Raw genomic sequence first — 22,023 nt, forward strand, 5'->3', positions numbered from 1 at the left:
GCAGGTGTAGCAGAAGAGCACAAGTTGAAATGCCTGCAGGTGTAGCAGAAGAGCACAAGTTGAAATGCCTGCAGGTGTAGCAGAAGAGCACAACTTGAAATGCCTGCAGGTGTAGCAGAAGAGCACAAGTTGAAATGCCTGCAGGTGTAGCAGAAGAGCACAAGTTGAAATGCCTGCAGATGTAGCAGAAGAGCACAAGTTGAAATGCCTGCAGGTGTAGCAGAAGAGCACAACTTGAAATGCCTGCAGGTGTAGCAGAAGAGCACAACTTGAAATGCCTGCAGGTGTAGCAGAAGAGCACAAGTTGAAATGCCTGCAGGTGTAGCAGAAGAGCACAACTTGAAATGCCTGCAGGTGTAGCAGAAGAGCACAACTTGAAATGCCTGCAGGTGTAGCAGAAGAGCACAAGTTGAAATGCCTGCAGGTGTAGCAGAAGAGCACAAGTTGAAATGCCTGCAGGTGTAGCAGAAGAGCACAAGTTGAAATGCCTGCAGGTGTAGCAGAAGAGCACAAGTTGAAATGCCTGCAGGTGTAGCAGAAGAGCACAAGTTGAAATGCCTGCAGGTGTAGCAGAAGAGCACAAGTTGAAATGCCTGCAGGTGTAGCAGAAGAGCACAAGTTGAAATGCCTGCAGGTGTAGCAGAAGAGCACAACTGTGTGGATGAGATGATGATGCAATACAGGATACACCAACACACCTGATGTTCACCTTTGTGTTACAGACCACAGGGACTGTTTTTAGGACTTTCACCACCAATGAAAGTCTTCATGAGCAATGTCATGAAAAGAAAAAAAAGAGGGGGAAAATAGTTTTTTAAGAGTTTTATCTTGTTTCATATTTTGTATATTTGTAATAGATGACTTCATAAAAATATAACTAATGTGTGATTATTATTAATGGTATATACCTTTATGGGGATAAGTAAGCAATCAACCCTGCAAATGAACCCTTAGTTGTTCAACGTGAGTACAAATACACAAATTCTGCTCCCTTCAAAGCCCAATGTTGCAATATTACAACACTTCTCTAAAAACATACATAAACATTTTTTTTTTAACTCTTCAATTCCTGCATCAAATGCCTCCTACAACTACACCTGAAAGATCAAATATTTATTTTTTTCTTTCCTATATTTGGGTCTTACAGGGTTAAAAAACACTGGCTTAAATAAAAGAATATAGAGTAGGGATCCACCTCGTCCACAGTCAGTAGGTGGCGGTAATGCACACCAGGAGGTTGCTTGCCAACCACCATTAAACAGAAGAAGAACAAAAAGAAGAACTTCCGCCGGAAGTGTGACTCTGGCCAAAGCTCCGTGAGGCGTTGTCACGCCAATTTTCTTTCAATCACAAAAAAAAAACAAATAACAAAAAAAAACCTTCCTAACCCCCATTTACTTCCGGGGTCATTTTCGCCTACGTCAGTTCCTCTTACGTCATTGCCAGCGATCGATAAATCCAAATCTCCTGAAAATGGTGGTGTCACTGGATGATATTCGTCTTTATCTGTCCCAGGGGACTTATGTCAAACACCAGCAGGCTTCGCCACATTTCAAGCGGAGTGCTGCGAACTTCTGTCTTCGTGGTAACGTGCAAAAAATATTAATTAATATATAATACTGTTAAATGTCTGTACTACTTTAAATCAACATTATTGTTGAAACCATTTCACTAATATTAATTAATATATAATACTGTTAAATGTCTGTAATTTAAATCAACATTATTGTTGAAACATTTCAGTAATATTAATATATAATGTTAAATGTCTGTAATTTAAATCAACATTATTGTTGAAACATTTCAGTAATATTAATATATAATGTTAAATGTCTGTACTTTAAATCAACATTATTGTTGATAATTCAGACGTTTTGTTAACGCTGTATTATAAAAAAAAGAGTCAAACGAAGTGCTATCGATCGCTGTCAATGACGTAAGAGGAACTGACGTAAACGGAAATGACCCCGGAAGTAAATGGGGGTTAGGAAGGTGTTTGTGATGGGAAGAAAATTGGCGTGACAGCTGTCGTCACGCCAATTTTCTTCCCATTATAAAAACCTTCCTAACCGCAGGGCATCTGTCGCTTCATCCTGGACAATATTCTTGACAAATTTGTGCTTTGTTTTAAAGATGTGATATTTGGTTTTACACTATATGAACAAAAATTTGAAAAGGAATTTTACCTTTGCAACCTCATTATACTATTGGCTAAGTGTTATATTCATAAATGTAAGTTTCTCAATACCCGACCTGTCTTTTGTGCCTTTAAAAAAGAGTTAGAAGTGTACATTAAGACACTCTCTACCTCTAGCAACCAGAAAGCTGTGAAGACGATTATGCTGTGTTCCAAATTTGAGTTGTTTACTGAAATTGAGTGAGCCTATGGCTTTGCACTTTGTTTATATAATATATATGTTTTTTTGCATTCTATTTTAGTTACTTTGAATTTATAACCTGCTTTGTATTCTTTTTGTACTGTTTTGTACTACTTTTGTACTTATTTGATTTTTGAAATGTATAAATAAAATTTTAAAAAAACAAAACAAAAAAACCTTCCTAGTCCCCATTTACTTCCGGGGTCATTTTCTTTTACGTAATTTCCTCTTACTTACGTCATTTCCTCTTACTGCCCGTCGCTGGGTTTTTTTTATTTTTTATATAGCGTTAACAAAACGTCTGCATTAATCGGACAAGTATTAGTCAGACAAATTAACTTGAGGATATTCCTGACTGCACATTTGACTTGTGAACATATGCGGAAATGAATAACAGTGTACAATAAGTTAATTCATTATCAATCAACATTATCAAACTTTATTAAAACTAAATGTATTCGTTAAATTCGCGGCCCTAACACTCCGCTTGAAATGTTTCGAAGCCTGCTGGTGTTTGACATAAGTCCCCTGGGAAAGATAAAGACAAATATCATTCAGTGACACCACCATTTTCAGGAGATTTGGATTCTATTGATTCTATCGATCGCTGTCAATGACGTAAGAGGAAATGACGTAAGTAAGAGGACATGACGTAAGAGGAAAGACCCCGGAAGTAAATGGGGGCTAGGAAAGTTGAAGAAGAAGAAGAGTCAGAGTCGTCCCACCGTGCGGCTGCAAAGAAGCAACAATGGCGGGTAGCAGACTAGAGAGGGTCGGGACTGTCTTTTCACGGTAAGAAAGTAACATTGCCCTCTACAATTGGAGGTTAAGAAGATGAAATGATGACTACTGTGAGAGGGAAGTTCCTCTGAGCTCACAGCACCAAACAAGGAGAAAAGGTTACTTAACTATTACATTTATAATTATTTGCCTTTTCTTCTTATGTTACTAGCCTAAATATCTTTTGAAAATGTTGAATGTTAGGGGCTTAAAATATGGTTCAAAGGAAAGCACTTTTCTTCTACTGCGAAGGGCAAAAATGTCATTGTATTTTTTTACATGTATTTATTTTTTATTGAACAACAAACATACTTTTATAATGCACACACAAGTCAAAGCACTTTCAACATCAGCAATACATGTCAAGGAAAGAAAACAACTGCAAATACAGAGAGTATTAAATATTAATAAATAATAATAATAAAACATATATATTTTTTACAATTTACCCTTCAGATGTGGACACGTCTTTTTGGATGACTCAATAGGGAGACACAATCCTGTTCAGCCAGGGTTCTCATTGCTCTCTTGCTATTTGTTTTGACTAATTCCCAGGAGAGATTGTGACTCACACAGCTGATGAACATGGTCACTGGTTGATCGTATTAGTTACAGTCAACTTATCATATTGACAAACATGTATGGCTTCAACAATGAGCAACAGAACTAAACTTTAATGGAACATATCGATTTTGTGTTAACAGAAATCAAAGGTAGGGATCATGTTATTTTAGGAGGAGACTGGAATGTGACACCTGACCAATGGGAGGATCGCTGGCCTCCGAGGCAGGTGAAAAATAGAAACAATATTATACGCTCATTTATGACGGACAACAATTTATTTCACATGGAGTAGGGCTGGGCGATATGGCCTTTTTTAAATATCTCAATATTTTTAGGCCATATCGCGATACACCATATATATGTGGATATGTTTAGTCCATGTCACCATACACCATATATATGTGGATATGTTTAGTCCATGTCACCATACACCATATATATGTGGATATGTTTAGTCCATGTCACCATACACCATATATATGTGGATATGTTTAGTCCATGTCACCATACACCATATATATGTGGATATGTTTAGTCCATGTCACCATACACCATATATATGTGGATATGTTTAGTCCATGTCACGATACACCATATATATGTGGATATGTTTAGTCCATGTCACCATACACCATATATATGTGGATATGTTTAGTCCATGTCACCATACACCATATATATGTGGATATGTTTAGTCCATGTCACCATACACCATATATATGTGGATATGTTTAGTCCATGTCACCATACACCATATATATGTGGATATGTTTAGTCCATGTCACGATACACCATATATATGTGGATATGTTTAGTCCATGTCACCATACACCATATATATGTGGATATGTTTAGTCCATGTCACCATACACCATATATATGTGGATATGTTTAGTCCATGTCACCATACACCATATATATGTGGATATGTTTAGTCCATGTCACGATACACCATATATATGTGGATATGTTTAGTCCATGTCACCATACACCATATATATGTGGATATGTTTAGTCCATGTCACCATACACCATATATATGTGGATATGTTTAGTCCATGTCACCATACACCATATATATGTGGATATGTTTAGTCCATGTCACGATACACCATATATATGTGGATATGTTTAGTCCATGTCACGATACACCATATATATGTGGATATGTTTAGTCCATGTCACCATACACCATATATATGTGGATATGTTTAGTCCATGTCACCATACACCATATATATGTGGATATGTTTAGTCCATGTCACGATACACCATATATATGTGGATATGTTTAGTCCATGTCACCATACACCATATATATGTGGATATGTTTAGTCCATGTCACCATACACCATATATATGTGGATATGTTTAGTCCATGTCACCATACACCATATATATGTGGATATGTTTAGTCCATGTCACCATACACCATATATATGTGGATATGTTTAGTCCATGTCACCATACACCATATATATGTGGATATGTTTAGTCCATGTCACCATACACCATATATATGTGGATATGTTTAGTCCATGTCACGATACACCATATATATGTGGATATGTTTAGTCCATGTCACGATACACCATATATATGTGGATGTGTTTAGTCCATGTCACCATACACCATATATATGTGGATATGTTTAGTCCATGTCACCATACACCATATATATGTGGATATGTTTAGTCCATGTCACCATACACCATATATATGTGGATATGTTTAGTCCATGTCACGATACACCATATATATGTGGATATGTTTAGTCCATGTCACCATACACCATATATATGTGGATATGTTTAGTCCATGTCACGATACACCATATATATGTGGATATGTTTAGTCCATGTCACCATACACCATATATATGTGGATATGTTTAGTCCATGTCACCATACACCATATATATGTGGATATGTTTAGTCCATGTCACCATACACCATATATATGTGGATATGTTTAGTCCATGTCACCATACACCATATATATGTGGATATGTTTAGTCCATGTCATGATACACCATATATATGTGGATATGTTTAGTCCATGTCACGATACACCATATATATGTGGATATGTTTAGTCCATGTCACCATACACCATATATATGTGGATATGTTTAGTCCATGTCACCATACACCATATATATGTGGATATGTTTAGTCCATGTCACGATACACCATATATATGTGGATATGTTTAGTCCATGTCACGATACACCATATATATGTGGATATGTTTAGTCCATGTCACCATACACCATATATATGTGGATATGTTTAGTCCATGTCACCATACACCATATATATGTGGATATGTTTAGTCCATGTCACGATACACCATATATATGTGGATATGTTTAGTCCATGTCACCATACACCATATATATGTGGATATGTTTAGTCCATGTCACCATACACCATATATATGTGGATATGTTTAGTCCATGTCACCATACACCATATATATGTGGATATGTTTAGTCCATGTCACCATACACCATATATATGTGGATATGTTTAGTCCATGTCACCATACACCATATATATGTGGATATGTTTAGTCCATGTCACCATACACCATATATATGTGGATATGTTTAGTCCATGTCACGATACACCATATATATGTGGATATGTTTAGTCCATGTCACGATACACCATATATATGTGGATGTGTTTAGTCCATGTCACCATACACCATATATATGTGGATATGTTTAGTCCATGTCACCATACACCATATATATGTGGATATGTTTAGTCCATGTCACCATACACCATATATATGTGGATATGTTTAGTCCATGTCACGATACACCATATATATGTGGATATGTTTAGTCCATGTCACCATACACCATATATATGTGGATATGTTTAGTCCATGTCACGATACACCATATATATGTGGATATGTTTAGTCCATGTCACCATACACCATATATATGTGGATATGTTTAGTCCATGTCACCATACACCATATATATGTGGATATGTTTAGTCCATGTCACCATACACCATATATATGTGGATATGTTTAGTCCATGTCACCATACACCATATATATGTGGATATGTTTAGTCCATGTCATGATACACCATATATATGTGGATATGTTTAGTCCATGTCACGATACACCATATATATGTGGATATGTTTAGTCCATGTCACCATACACCATATATATGTGGATATGTTTAGTCCATGTCACGATACACCATATATATGTGGATATGTTTAGTCCATGTCACCATACACCATATATATGTGGATATGTTTAGTCCATGTCACCATACACCATATATATGTGGATATGTTTAGTCCATGTCACCATACACCATATATATGTGGATATGTTTAGTCCATGTCATGATACAGGATATATATGTGGATATTTTGCCTTAGCCTTGAATGAACACTTGATGCATATAATCACAGCAGTATGATGATTCTATGTGTCTACATTAAAACATTCTTCTTCATACTACATTAATATATGCTACTTTTAAACGTTCATGCAGAGAGTGAAATCACAACTAAGTCAATTTAGCAAAAGTGTATTTATTAAACAGTTATTAAAGGCCTACTGAAAGCCACTACTAGCGACCACGCAGTCTGATAGTTTATATATCAATGATGAAATCTTAACATCGCAACACATGCCAATACAGCCGGGTTAACTTATAAAGTGCAATTTTAAATTTCCCGCCACACTTCCGGTTGAAAACGTCTATGTATGATGACGTATGCGCGTGACGTCATGGCAGCAACGGAAGTATTGGTACCCAATGTGTCACCATACAAAAAGCTCTGTTTTCATCTCAAAATTCCACAGTATTCTGGACATCTGTGTTGGTGAATCTTTTGCAATTTGTTTAATGAACAATGGAGACTGCAAAGAAGAAAGTTGTAGGTGGGATCGGTGTATTAGCGGCTGGCTGCAGCAACACAACCAGGAGGACTTTGAGTTGGATAGCAGACGCGCTACCATGAGTACAGCTTTGGCTTCCAAACATTTGATCGCTTTCCTGTACGTGCGTGTCGCTATGTGCATGTCACGTACGTAATTTTGGGGAAATATATGTTTCTTGCCGACTCTGATGGCGGCCGGTGTGTCGTCGAAAGCTACAACACCCGCCGCCGCTCCGTAGCTAAGTTAGCTTCAATGGCGTCGTTAGCAACAGCATTGTTAAGCTTCGCCAAGCTGGAAAGTATTAACCGTGTAGTTACATGTCCATGGTTTAATAGTATTGTTGATCTTCTGTCTATCCTTCCAGTCAGGGGTTTATTTATTTTCTTTCTATCTGCATTTAAGCACGATGCTATCACGTTAGCTCCGTAGCTAAAGTGCTTCACCGATGTATTGTCGTGGAGATAAAAGTCACTGTGAATGTCCATTTCGCGTTCTGGACTCTCATTTTCAAGAGGATATAGTATCCCAGGTGGTTTAAAATACAAATCCGTGATCCACAATAGAAAAAGGAGAAAGTGTGGAATCCAATGAGCCAGCTTGTACCTAAGTTACGGTCAGAGCGAAAAAAGATACGTCCTGCACTGCACTCAAGTCTTTCAATCTCACGTTCCTCATCCACAAATCTTTCTTCCTCGCTCAAATTAATGGGGTAATCGTCATTTTCTCGGTCCGAATCGCTCTCGCTGCTGGTGTAAACAATGGGGAAATGTGAGGAGCCTTTCAACCTGTGACGTCACGCTACTTCCGCTACAGGCAAGGCTTTTTTATCAGCGACCAAAAGTTGCGAACTTTATCATCGATGTTCTCTACTAAATCCTTTCAGCAAAAATATGGCAATATCGCGAAATGATCAAGTATGACACATAGAATGGATCTGCTATCCCCGTTTAAATAACATTTCATTTCAGTAGGCCTTTAAGCAGTGGCACAAACATTCATGTCATTTCCAAACCAGAAAGTGCAAGATTGTCAAAGACATTTTAAAACCAGCTATTAGTGCACTTTTGTGCATGATGTCACTAAGATGACATATCAAAACAACACTAAATTAAAGTGCACTTTTTGTACAGAACGCCACTACAATAGTTTAAAACAAATAAAGTGCACTTTTGTGCATGATGTCACACAAGATATTTCAATAAGTGTCGCATAAAAATGAGCTGCATATCAAATAGTATATGACCTACGGTGTTGATGTGGAAATAGTTGCTTCTGCATTTAGTTGGTGTGGCACTGAATGGAGATGTTGACATGTAAACACATCTTCCCGCTTGAAGCCAAACCACCGTCAGGCGATGAACCGCATGCTGATTTTCTTGGGAATTAATTATTCCTCCATTTGTTAACAGATTCGCACCTTTAGCATCACAGCTAACGTTACCATGTAGCTACCTGTCTGCTCCGCGGGAGCGTGTGACGTATGTAAGAAGGTGCGCTTGTTTTATGTCTCTGTGAGAAGGAGAGACAGGAAAGAGTGAGAAACGCATGCAGTTTAATGCCCCTCAGCTAAAAGCAACTGTGTGAGAACGTAAACTCCAATATCACCATATAGTCATTTTCTTCATCACACAGAGACAAACCCGCGATATATCCAGTATATTCCATGTATCTCCCAGCCCTAACATGGAGGATGTTACATCCCAATGTCAAAAGTTATACATGGATTCATAGATCACCCACGGACAATGCCGAGCACCAACGTGGGATTAATGGCAACTTTCAATCTTTAAAATCATTTTTGAAAAATAGATATTGTTGTAGTTAATTTTGTGGCGAGTTTGGTCCGTTTTACAATATAATAAAGCCACAAATCCTATGGGATATTAACTTCACTGAACGTCTATTTTTTTTTTAATACACACATACCGAGCACCCACTGGCAGAAATGTAGATCGCTGCCTATGCATGGATTAAACCCAACAAATGTAGACTAGACTACTGGTTAGTCAGTGATAATATACACACATCTACCTCTAATAGGGTTAATGATGGATTCAGAGCTCTCCTTTAAAGCCCATATTGGCAAACTGTGTAAAATAATCAAGTTTAATCTTGCACATGTTTGTGCAATTTGAAATGAAATGTCAACTGAAGCTGCAAAATTGTATTTGCATTTGATGATTTTCAGCCACTTCAACTATTGCCTTACCAGCTGGTCTCAGGCTGGTCAGAGTTTAAAAAACCTATTGGAAATCTTGTACAAACAAGCAATTAAAGTTATGGATAAAAAAAGCTAGGCATTGTAAACAAATACAGTATTTGAAGGTGGGACAGCCTTCAAAGTGAGCTATAAAGTACTGCATGATGAGTTCATCAGCCAAAGAAACACTGGAGGCTCTGTCGGAGGTGACTGTTATATTCCTCTGCACTTTCAGTAAGTGGGCCTGCTCAGTAAGGGTGTGGAAGTCAGTACCTGCGGAGGTTGAACTGATCACAACTTACAAGGCCTTCACAAAAAAATGGAAAATGTGGCTTATCAACGCCTACAGCTGCCAGCACTAAAAGATGAGCCTGTTTTGATGCTATGTTATGTTGCATTTTTTATTTGTATTATATCATGTATGCATTGTGTGCTTTTTTTCTTTTTCTTTGAAATTGTAATTTTACTGCTTTTTTTACGTCATGGCCAGGAGACTACAGATGAAAACTAGCCTTCTGGCTAATTCTGGCTTTTTGAACCATGTGCAGTCATGTGTTTTATGAAATTGCATTGTCCCCTTTGAAATAAACTAATCTTAATCTTAGTACTTTGATTTCAAAAGCACCCTTAATCGACCACTGCTTTATTGCTTTAACAATAGGACCTATCGTAAAAGACATGAGAAATAAAAGCTACCGGAAATTTAACGCCAGTTTGTTACAAAATGAGGATTATTGCAATACAATTAAAAGCATAATAAATGATATTGAAGATGATGGTTCAATCTCAGATTATATCAATAAATGGGAATTCATTCAATTTAAAATCAGGGAATTTAGCATTAAATTCAGTAAAGAATTGGAGCAAAAGAAAATGAGTTATGAATGTATTTTTTTCCAGGAAGTAAGCAAAGTGTGTATTGATGTTGGTGGTAATACTTCAGAAAGTAGAATTACAATCTAAGCTGGATCAACTTTACCTGGAAAAAGCAGAAGGTCATGTGCTTATATTGAGGAAGGGGGAAAACAAGTCTTCCTACTTGAGTAGTCTGGAGAGGAGTAGCCAACAGAAATTCTGTCAAAAATTCATGAATAAATGGAAAAGAATACAAAGAAGCTAAAAGCATCCAAAAAGATGTTCTCCTTCTATTCTAAGTTGTACTCTTCACGTCACTCATTAGACCACATGGATACCTTTTTTCAGAAAATGAAAACATGTACACTACAAATAGACGACTCTTTCAAAGACTTATGTGGCAAAACTTTAAAAAAAAATAGAGGAATTAGATTTGGTTATCATAAAAATGTCCTTAAATAAATTACCCAGCACTGACTGACTTACTGCTAACATTTACCAATTCTTTTGCAATGCCACATTGTATATAAACAAAGCATTATCAATGTGCATATAGAAACAGGAATTAAGTACAAACATTAAGCAAGGTCTAATTGTTTTCATCCCTAAACCTGCCAATTGTCAATCATTTAAGACCAATTAATTTACTCAATACAGATGATACAATTATTTCAGGTGCTATTGCTTCCAGATTAAAAAAATGAATTTCTAGTGTTATTGAGGAAACAGTCTGGTTACTTAAAAGGACGTTCTAGAACATCAGGCTAGTTTTAAACTTGGTGGACTACAAAGTTATCATCAACATTCTCATCTTGTTTTTAGACTTTTATAAAGCATGTGACTGTGTTGAACATCCATTCATTCTACAAACTTTGAAACTTTTTGGATTTGGACACAAATGTGTTGCCACAATTCAAATGTTGTACACCAATAGTAATAGTTAGGTAGCTCTAGACCAAGGGACATGTGAAATATTTGATGTCAAAAGAGGAATGAGACAAGGCTGTGGAAGATCACCTTTACTATTTATAACGCTGGCAGAAATGTTAGCTGTTTTCATGAAGAACTCTTTTATAGAAGGCATTCAAGTGATGGGAAAAGAGATATTGATAAGTTAACTGGCTGACGACGCCACACTTCTTTTTTTGAAAATCATCATCAAATCCCTGTGGCCCTACAAGCTATTGATTGGTTTTCTAAGGCTTCTGGACTCTACTTACACACGGACAAGTGTGAAGTCCTCACCTTACACCATTGTCCAAGCATAACATTGCACAATATCATATTTAGGCATTTTTATGTCAAAAGAAGATCAGAGCAGATAAGGTCAACTTTGAAAAGCGTATTGATTCCTAAACACGGGACTTATCCATCTTTGGAAGAATCTTGCTGACTAAAATGGATAGCATATCCAGACATATCTACCCAGATTGTTTCCTGCCTGCTACAACCAAGATTGTTGAAACTATTCATGATATCAACCTAAAATGTATTTGGAAAAATAAATGTCATGATATAAGAAAAGAAGATATGGTTAAAGGTGTCGAAGAGGGTGGTTTAAATATGATTGACTTCAATGTAATGAATGGAGTCTTTAAGCTAAATTGGTTAAAAAAATGATCTTGTGATTGGTATATCATTCCAGAGATAGGGAGGAATACATTTTCTGTTGCGTTGTGACTTCCATGTAAATCCATTAGCAGTCAAACTCTGATTTTCACCAACAGACCCTACTTTAATGCAAATGATGGTTTCAACACAGTTTCTCTCCACACAACACACCTATATGGAATAACCCTCGCATTCTAGTCATTAGAACATCCATATATATAGAAGAATGCAACTCTATAGGTATTTTGGCTGTCAGACATTTTATGGACACTTGTGGCATTTTGGTAACCTATGAAAAACTGTATGAAAAGTACCAATGTTGTTGTTCAAAAAATCAGTTTCAGAAGATCACCAAAGCAATACATTAAAGGCCTACTGAAATGAAATTTTTTTATTTAAACGGGAATAGCAGATCCATTCTATGTGTCATACTTGATCATTTCGCGATATTGCCATATTTTTGCTGAAAGGATTTAGTAGAGAAAGTCGACGATAAAGTTCACAACTTTTGCTCGCTGATAAAAAAAAAGCCTTGCCTGTAGCGGAAGGAGCGTGACGTCACAGGAGCTAGTATTCCTCACAATTCCCCATTGTTTACAATGGAGCGAGAGAGATTCGGACCGAGAAAGTGACGATTACCCCATTAATTTGAGTGAGGATGAAAGATTCGTGGATGAGGAACGTTACAGTGAAGGACTTGAGAGGCAGTGATGGACGTATCTTTTTTCGCTCTGGCCCTAACTTAGGTACAAGCTGGCTCATTGGATTCCACACTCTCTCCTTTTTCTATTGTGGATCACGGATTTGTATTTTAAACCACCTCAGATACTATATCCTCTTGAAAATGAGAGTCGAGCATGCGAAATGGACATTCACAGTGACTGAACATGTAAATACACGATTAATAATATTCAGCTTTGCGAAGCTAAAAAAAAAAGAAGCTAACCTAGCGACGTAGCCAACGTGATAGCATCAGTCTCAAATGCAGATAGAAACTAAATTTTAAAAAAAACCCTGACTGGATGGATAGACAGAAGATCAAAAATACTATTAAACCATGAACATGTAAATACATGATTAATAATATTCAGCTTTGCAAAGCTAAAAAAATAGAAGCTAACCTAGCTACGTAGCCAACGTGATAGCATCAGTCTCAAATGCAGATAGAAACTAAATAGTAAAAAAACCCTGACTGGGTGGATAGACAGAAGATCAAAAATACTATTAAACCATGAACATGTAAATACACGATTAATAATATTCCGCTTGGCGAAGCTAAAAAAACAGAAGCTAACTTAGATGCGGCGGCGGGCTTACTCACTGTAGTGCGTCTGCTATCCTGCTCAAAACACAACACAACCTCCTGGTGTTGGTGTTGCTGTAGTCCGCCGCTCCACCGATCCCACCTACAACGTTCTTCTTTGCAGCCTCCATTGTCCATTAAACAAATTGCAAAAGATTCACCAACACAGATGTCCAGAATACTGTGGAATTTTGTCGAAGAAAACAGAAGTATTTGAATTGGGTCCAAACTCTTCCCTTGACCTCGTGACGTCACGAGCATACGTCATCATACCGCGACCTTTTCAAGCGGAAGTTTCCTGGGAAGTTTAAAATGTCACTTTATAAGTTAACCCGGCCGTATTGGCATGTGTTGCAATGTTAAGATTTCATCATTGATATATAAACTATCAGACTGCGTGGTCGCTAGTAGTGGCTTTCAGTAGGCCTTTAAAGTCTTTAAAGATGTTTTATATTCAAACACCACTCCTTGTGTGAGAAAGCTTAATATTGAAGATGTTGATTTCTGTGAGGAAAAGTGTTCCAACAAATATATGAGGGCAGGTTTAGTGAAATAATGTTTTCCGGGCACAATTCATAGACAATTTATCCTAAAGGGGTTTACAAAAGTTGAGCTAAGGACAAGATATATTACATACCCAATTATTCCCAAAATTAAAGAAATACAATTTCAAATTAATGATGGAATATACCCTTCAAAGGATTTTTTGAAAAAGTTAACATGGAGATTGAGGGCTGTTATATCTGTGGAGCATGTGACTCATTTGTTTGTGGAATGTAATACTGTACATGTGTTTTTGGAGGGGATCCTACATTTACCAGAGATCATATTTATAAATGATCTAGCATAGAAATGCTGCAAGCTACATTTTTTATACATGTCTATTTCTGAAAGTAAAACCTACATTTTCACATTGGCTTAATGTTATTAAATTCTCAATTAAGTCTTGGAATATGATTAAAAGTACAAAAGCCTAACATTGATATATTTATTTGATCATTTTAAAGGGATTTAGATTAGCTTTATTTTTTATTTTTTTGAATTTGGTATTTTATTCTATTTTTGATTATAATTTATTATTTTCTAATATTCCAATTGTATTTGCTTTTATTTTTTTGACATGTTTTGTCAAAGACAATCATTGCTCAACCTGGTGGATGTTTAAAATGGTTGAGATATGTTGAAAAAAAACAACAACTACTTACTGGTTACGTCGTAGGCACACGACAAATGTTTGTTTTTATTTTATTCTACAAAATAAGATGCTCCGTCTACAAATGCAGAGTAAAAGGATATGGAAGAAAAGATGTATGAGAGAGGTCATTTTAAACAAAAATGTGTCTTTGCACAACATTTTGGTCCGGGTAGCCTTGGGGATCATAGAAGAATCCCGGTTGAAAATACTAGATCTGTAACACTTTCAGTACAAAAAACTGGTCGTTGGCTTGCATACTAACACAGTCAATATGAAACTTGTCTAAAATTATTCTAAAAATAGTTTTGATTAAATATCAATTTTATCTGATTGTATTTCATCTCATTTATAAAGTCAAGATAGTACTTACCACCTTGTCATACCCAGGCTTGAAGTGTGGTATTTAAGTCCTTGAGCATGAATTGATAAAACCTGCTGGGATTAGAAGCGAAAATGAAAATATGAAGAGTCCAGTTGTGATCCATTCAATGGACTGCTAGTACTTCATAATGTGTTTTATTTGGGCCAGCACAACGGTTCAAATATAAAATTTATCAAATTATTTTACAATGCAATTCAAATAAATATATATTTACAGTAGAAAGTAGTAGTATGCATGTTTGCTTAGTTGGAACTGTATTTGAGCACTATTCAACATGTTCATGAATTGTTGGGCTATATGATCAACAGAGTTGGAGATCTGATGCGGTCTGGAGTGATAAAGCCAGCAGAGAAACCGATCTGGTATGATGTGTACCAAGCTTTTCCACCAAAACGTGAACCACTTCATGTGAGGTCCTGTACAAGATTCCGGAACAAGAAACCAGACCCTGTGCCTGAAATTTTCTACGCAGAAGATGAAGTTCGAGCGTGAGTGGAATCTCTGCAGTGTTTCTGTTACTGTGCTATGTTAGACCACCTCTACGTTACATTTCACCACTGTCTGCTTTCAGGAAGTTCTATGACCAGTACGAGGTGACTTCTCAGCCGTTCAACCTTTTCAAATCAAACTTCGTCTCTACCAGTCAGAGGTACAGTATATACACACATGGATGAAATTGCAGGACCCTTATTTTACTGTTCGAAAACACACAACTGTCACTTAAGTAACTTGAAACTGACAAAGGTAAATAATAAATATAAATCTAGAAAAGGGAAACATTTGAGAAACTGGAGCTTCACATGACCTCTATGTTAATGACAAACATTGGAAATACAAACAAATCTATGTGTGGAGGGTTCAAGGCTATGAAAACATGAGACGTGGTGGTCTTCCAAACTGAAGCTTGCAGGTGTGACAAGATACTGGTGATGCATCCTCAGCAGGAATACCTTAGATTGAAGGATAATTAGGGCTGTCAATGATCATCTTCATTGCCATTTATAAAAACCGGCGTGGCTCGTTTTGGTAGTGCCAGCAACGTGAGGGTTCCAGGTTCAATTCCTAGTCACTTCCGTTGTGTCCTTGAGCAAGACACTTTACCCACCTGCTCCCACACTGCTTTAAATTGTAAATGGGTTATAGCGCTTTTCTACCTTCAAGGTACTCAAAGCGCTTTGACTATTTCCACATTCACGCACTGATGAGCTGCCATCACCACAACCCATCAGGAGCAAGGGTGAAGTGTCTTGCTCAAGGACACAATGGACATGACTAGGTTGGTAGAAGCAGGGGATCGAACCAGGAACCCCTTAGGTTGCTGGCACAGCCACACTTCCAACTGCGCCACACCGTCCCATGTAGCTTGAAGATATAGATAATGGGTTGCACTATGTAAAGCGCTTTGAGTTTCTAGAGAAAAAGCGCTATATAAATGTAATTCACTTCAATTAATTAGTCATTGTTAGCCTGATATGTTTTTTTAATTGTTTATATTAACTACATGACTCATATTATAATCTTCTCCATTTTTACCAATAAAGTAATCAGGATATGTCAACTTTGAATATTCTTGTTTGATTAGATTATTCAAAACATCCCAAGTTCCTTTTATATTCTTTTTGTTTTCATATAGTGTTTTTTATCATATCAGTTAATTTATTTTTGTACTTCTTATATCTTTGTTCCACTTTTGTTTTTATTTATTTATTTGTGATTTAGGGCTATATAAATAAACATTGATTGATTGATTTTGATGAACAGTTTGTAGAGATTGTTTTTCTTTTTACAGGCATTAATCATCCCTTTTGTGATCAAAGGGCTTTTTGTATTTTTTCCTTTTATAGAATATTCTTTCACAGGGCAATGTTTATTATGCAGGGAAGTGAAGATGAATAAAACATGACAATAAGTACTCTCATACTTGCCAACCCTCCCGTTTTTAGCGGGAGACTCCCGGTATTCAGCGCCTCTCCCGATAACCTCCCGGCAGAAATGTTCTCCCGACAAACTCCTGGAATTCAGCCGGAGCTGGAGGCCACGCCCACTCCAACTCAATGCGGACCTGAGTGGGGTCAGCCTGTTCTCACGTCCGCTTTCCCACAATATAAACAGCTTGCCTGCCCAATGACGTCATAACATCTTGGGCTTTTAGAGAGTAGAGTGCACAACTGCGCACACAACAAGGAGACGAAGCAGAAGAACTAGGAAGTTACAGACATGGTGACACCGTCGACGAGCAAGATGAAGAAATACGCTTGTGAGTTCCAAAACAAATGGAAACAAGAATTTCAGTTCATCCAGGACAGTTTGAAGGGGAAGGTGTATGTTGCCTGTACATTTTGTAGAACAGACCTCTCCATTGAACACGGTGGCCGAAATGATATACTCATTCATGAACGAAGAAGTTAAACAGGACAATGCTGCCATCTACTGGATAGCCTCAGGAACACTGAAATTCAAGTATTTATTTTATTTATATGTATAATAAAATAAATATGTATATATATATATAGCTAGAATTCACTGAAAGTCAAATATTTCATATATATATATATATATATATATATATATATGAAATACTTGAGTTGGTGAACTCTAGCTGTAAATATACTCTCCTCTTAACCACGAACACCACGAACACCCCCCCCCCCCCCCCCCCCGATATCGGAGGTCTCAAGGTTGGCAAGTATGAGTACTGTCCACATTTGGTTCCCAAGAATTTAGTTTCATATACTGTATCAATTTCCACTTGATTCAATTTTAATTTTGCTTCACATTTAGTCCTTGCACCACTAAACACCATAAATGTAGTTTTCTTATCATGTAATGATAACTTATTCATATCCAAACATTATTTTAGCTGAAGCAACTCAACCTCTATTATCTTCAACACTTCCTTCAACTATTCTCCTCAACAATATACATTTGTATCATCTGCAAACATAATACATTTATTACATACTGAACAAATATCATTTAAATCAAGTATAAATAACTTGGGTCCCAATACTTGTGGAATTGAACAAATCAATGTTAAAATGACCACAGATAAATATTACAACATCCTGATGTTTTATTTATAGTATACATATCTACAGTATTCAAGTCTGTTCAAAAGAACACATTACTTTATAAATCCACTTTTTCATCTATATATGTGTATCTTTGATGTCATTTAATGAATTTAAATGTAAAAAAATACCTCAAGTTGAGGGTTTTTGAGGGTCTGAAGCCTGAGTCAAGAAGTTTGGAGACCTCTGCTTTAAACCATCAGACAGTCCAATGAATGTCTTCTTTCTAACGATTGTACAACTCAAAAGCAAGTGTGGGATTGTAGTTAGTCTGCACATTTCTATTCTACTCTTTTCTCTGACTATTGTGTACTTTTCTTTAGTGGGATTATCAAATGTGTGTGTGTGTGTGTGTGTGTGTGTGTGTGTGTGTGTGTGTGTGTGTGTGTGTGTGTGTGTGTGTGTGTGTGTGTGTGTGTGTGTGTGTGTGTGTGTGTGTGTGTGTGTGTGTGTGTGTGTGTGTGTGTGTGTGTGTGTGTTGAAAAGGTGATGACATGATATGTCTAGTGGTAAATGCTCAAGCGTACTCGTGCTGTGCTGCTGCAGGTTTGTCAACAAGTATGAAGAGTTAAAGAGCCAATGGGACTTGGACACGTCTCTTCTATTTGAGCAGACGGCCAAGTCTTTACTCGCAGAAGCCATCATACTGAGGAGAAGAAGCATTCCAATGCTACCTTTGACCGGAAGCACTCAGACCTTCAAAAATAGAGTAAGTGTTCTACTAACACTGCATGAGATTATTAAAGGGGAACTGCACTTTTGGGGAAATTTGCTCATCATTGACAATTCTTATGTAAGACAAAAACACTTTAGTTTTACTTTTTTTATGCATTCTAAATATGAAATAAATACAATTAAGTCTGCTTTCAATGAAGCCCTTGGGAGTCGTTATAGTCTGCCTATAAAAGCCCTTCATCAATTAAGGTTTTATATACATGATGTATATGTAATTTAATAACTGGCACATAAATCATATTTAATATTTATGTATTTTGATCATTTTCAGCATCAATTTAAAAAATGCATCACAAAGTTTGCTCCCCCCCCCCCACTACATCACAGATGTCTCCTCACTGCAGACTTCATGAGTCAACAAACATAATAAAACCTCACTTACTGTACAATGTCTGCTGTCATTAGGATGCCGACTGCTCAGATGTTCCTATTTTCCCATTTAGATGAAGAATGTCTCATATTCCTCACCAACAAACAGGGTGGGGAGAACAAGCGCTTTTCATGTCGTTCTCGCCAGTACCAAGTCCTAAATGGCGGGTAAAGTGTCCCAACTTGTCAGATTACATCCTCAGCCAACTATTTCTAGGTGAGAGGCATGATTTACGATCTACAATAAACTTCCAAGGAGCAGGGAAGCGAGGAAACAGCGGACCACTCGATGAACACAGGAAGTTATTACTTCCTTAGTTAGAAATAGTTTGTCTGCGTTAGCACTTATAATAACAATTTCAATAATACTTGCTCAATATTCAAGTCACAAAATGTAAATGGAGTATTTTTGGGGCTTTTTGAATGGTTTTCAGATCTTATGGGCAGAATAGTGGAGCTCCGTTGTAAGCGGACTTTTATTTACTTTTATTTCATATTTACAATGCATTAAAAAAATCCATCAGTCATGTCTTTCATAATAATTGTGAATGTTAGGCAAAATTCCAAAAAAAAGTGCAGTTCCCCTTTAACCCAAACAAACACATGTTTGAAGTAGTGCTTTGATCCTGCAGGAGAGGGATCCAGTGTTGGGGCTCAATCTGGCTGACATGTTGGCTGAGCTGAATGTAGGTGATGCTGAAGGCAAGCAAGACATGTTGGCTGAGCAGTATGTAGGTGATGCTGAAGGCAAGCAAGACATGTTGGCTGAGCAGTATGTAGGTGATGCTGAAGGCAAGCAAGACATGTTGGCTGAGCTGAATGTAAGTGACGCTGAAGGCAAGCAAGACATGTTGGCTGAGCAGTATGTAGGTGACGCTGAAGGCAAGCAAGACATGTTGGCTGAGCTGAATGTAGGTGATGCTGAAGGCAAGCAAGACATGTTGGCTGAGCAGTATGTAGGTGACGCTGAAGGCAAGCAAGACATGTTGGCTGAGCAGTATGTAGGTGACGCTGAAGGCAAGCAAGACATGTTGGCTGAGCAGTATGTAGGTGATGCTGAAGGCAAGCAAGACATGTTGGCTGAGCAGTATGTAGGTGATGCTGAAGGCAAGCAAGACATGTTGGCTGAGCAGTATGTAGGTGATGCTGAAGGCAAGCAAGACATGTTGGCTGAGCTGTATGTAGGTGATGCTGAAGGCAAGCAAGACATGTTGGCTGAGCTGAATGTAGGTGACGCTGAAGGCAAGCAAGAGCATGAAGAGCATACCACAAAGACCTCTTAGAAATAAAAGCATCATCAACATTAAATCATGATTGATAAGAATCATATCTAATCTATCAAGTGAAAGTAGCCTTCATTGATTGTCTTCACTTCTTAGGGTACCCTAACCCTAACCCTAACCCGTACTTAAGATATATTGCTGTGTGTCCAAGAGGAAACTCTCAGTACTATTACCATCCAAGTAGAATTTGCAATAGACTTCCATATGTTAAGAAATGCAGAACCAAACGTAACTGATATGTTGGAAACAAATGAAATGTGTCATTTCTAATAACTGACACACATTTAAAGAGGAGGCCTAGAGGGCGCTAACTTACTTAGCAATGTTTGAAAAGTGTCCAAAGTAAGCATCATATACTCAGCCCTCTTACAAATGTCACTAGGTAATAATGTCAACTACAGAGTGTGATGTTTGTATACTGAAGAAAGTTCTTATTGTGAGTGTTCTAAGGACAGATACGGTGGTAGTATATTGACAGGAGTCCTATCCTACTTGTGGATTTGATCCCCATAACTCCTGAGATATTTGTAAAACAATCTTGCCTTCTTTCAAACTTCCTCCGAACGAGCCGTTTGGAATTGGAGACTTTAGTGACATCACTGGATATGTACAGTATATGCCAGAAGATTCCTCAAAGAGCTTTGTGTGAGTCCGACATTTTTATTCACTTAATCCTTATTTTTCTGACTTGTACGTGCACATGAATGCTGAAATTCTCCCTTGTCACAATAAGTGGCATTTAGTTGTGACTTATATCTGTCAGTAGACTCAATATGGAAGCACTACAAGATGGTGAAGATGCTGTCTTTGGCCTGCAGGGGGGCTTCATTCAGCCCAAAATTAAAATGCAGCATCCTGAAGAGACTTGAAGATGGTCTGTGGAACAAAATGTTGACCAATGCATCACCATTACATGTTCTGTAGACCACAAGAAAGTGTTTGAAATGTAGGCCAACATCATATGACATGACCCCTTTGAATGCTGTGGGTTTGACACAATAATCCCAGAAGAAGGCGCCTCAAGATGAAGGGATGATGTTCTTCTAGAAGCCAGTGAAAGCAGACACATTTGAACATACAGAAAATAAAAGCAGAATTTCACCAGCATCTTTCTTTGTCTTTATTTTTAACATGGGATTTCTTGCCAAATAAATATGTTAAACATAACAGAAAATGAAGACGAGTACGGGATTTTTAAAATGGTTTTTATTGTGAAGAAAAATATTTACACTCTTCCGTGTTATTTTTCATGTGTGAGAGCAAAGGCAAACATTAAGTGGAGCACCTGTGAGCAACACCCGACTATCCTCTTGTTCATATAATCAACACTCTGAGCATTAAGTGGAGCACCTGTGAGCAACACCCGACTA

General features: G+C 37.3%; 1 protein-coding gene across 4 annotated transcripts; it reads left to right on the plus strand.

The window, feature by feature from the left end:
• The first annotated feature begins 2,971 nt into the window (after positions 1–2,971).
• On the plus strand, positions 2,972–21,760 carry mrps23 (mitochondrial ribosomal protein S23). Of its 4 annotated transcripts, XM_062059850.1 has the most exons (7): positions 2,978–3,170; positions 15,504–15,683; positions 15,767–15,844; positions 18,813–18,975; positions 20,003–20,060; positions 20,241–20,281; positions 21,472–21,760. In XM_062059850.1, exons 1-7 carry the CDS (start codon positions 3,127–3,129, stop codon positions 21,520–21,522), a joined length of 615 nt encoding a protein of 204 aa, XP_061915834.1. In that variant the 5' UTR covers positions 2,978–3,126; the 3' UTR covers positions 21,523–21,760. The 4 variants fall into 4 exon arrangements, with proteins under 4 accessions (XP_061915832.1, XP_061915831.1, XP_061915834.1 ...); XM_062059848.1 differs by having other exon boundaries at positions 2,972–3,170; positions 20,241–21,760; XM_062059849.1 differs by having other exon boundaries at positions 20,003–20,281.
• The last annotated feature ends 263 nt before the right edge of the window (positions 21,761–22,023 follow it).

This window comes from Entelurus aequoreus, linkage group LG10 (genome assembly GCF_033978785.1).
Source record: "Entelurus aequoreus isolate RoL-2023_Sb linkage group LG10, RoL_Eaeq_v1.1, whole genome shotgun sequence".
In the NCBI taxonomy this organism is placed as follows: Eukaryota; Metazoa; Chordata; class Actinopteri; order Syngnathiformes; family Syngnathidae; genus Entelurus; species Entelurus aequoreus.

Excerpts from the sequence above, each read along its gene's own strand:
- mrps23 (XM_062059847.1), top strand. The coding sequence starts at position 3,127 with ATGGCGGGTAGCAGACTAGAGAGGGTCGGGACTGTCTTTTCACG. Across the intron at positions 3,171-15,503 it reads GTCGGGACTGTCTTTTCACG|AGTTGGAGATCTGATGCGGT; the intron begins GTAAGAAAGTAA and ends TATGATCAACAG. Across the intron at positions 15,845-18,812 it reads TTCGTCTCTACCAGTCAGAG|GTTTGTCAACAAGTATGAAG; the intron begins GTACAGTATATA and ends GTGCTGCTGCAG.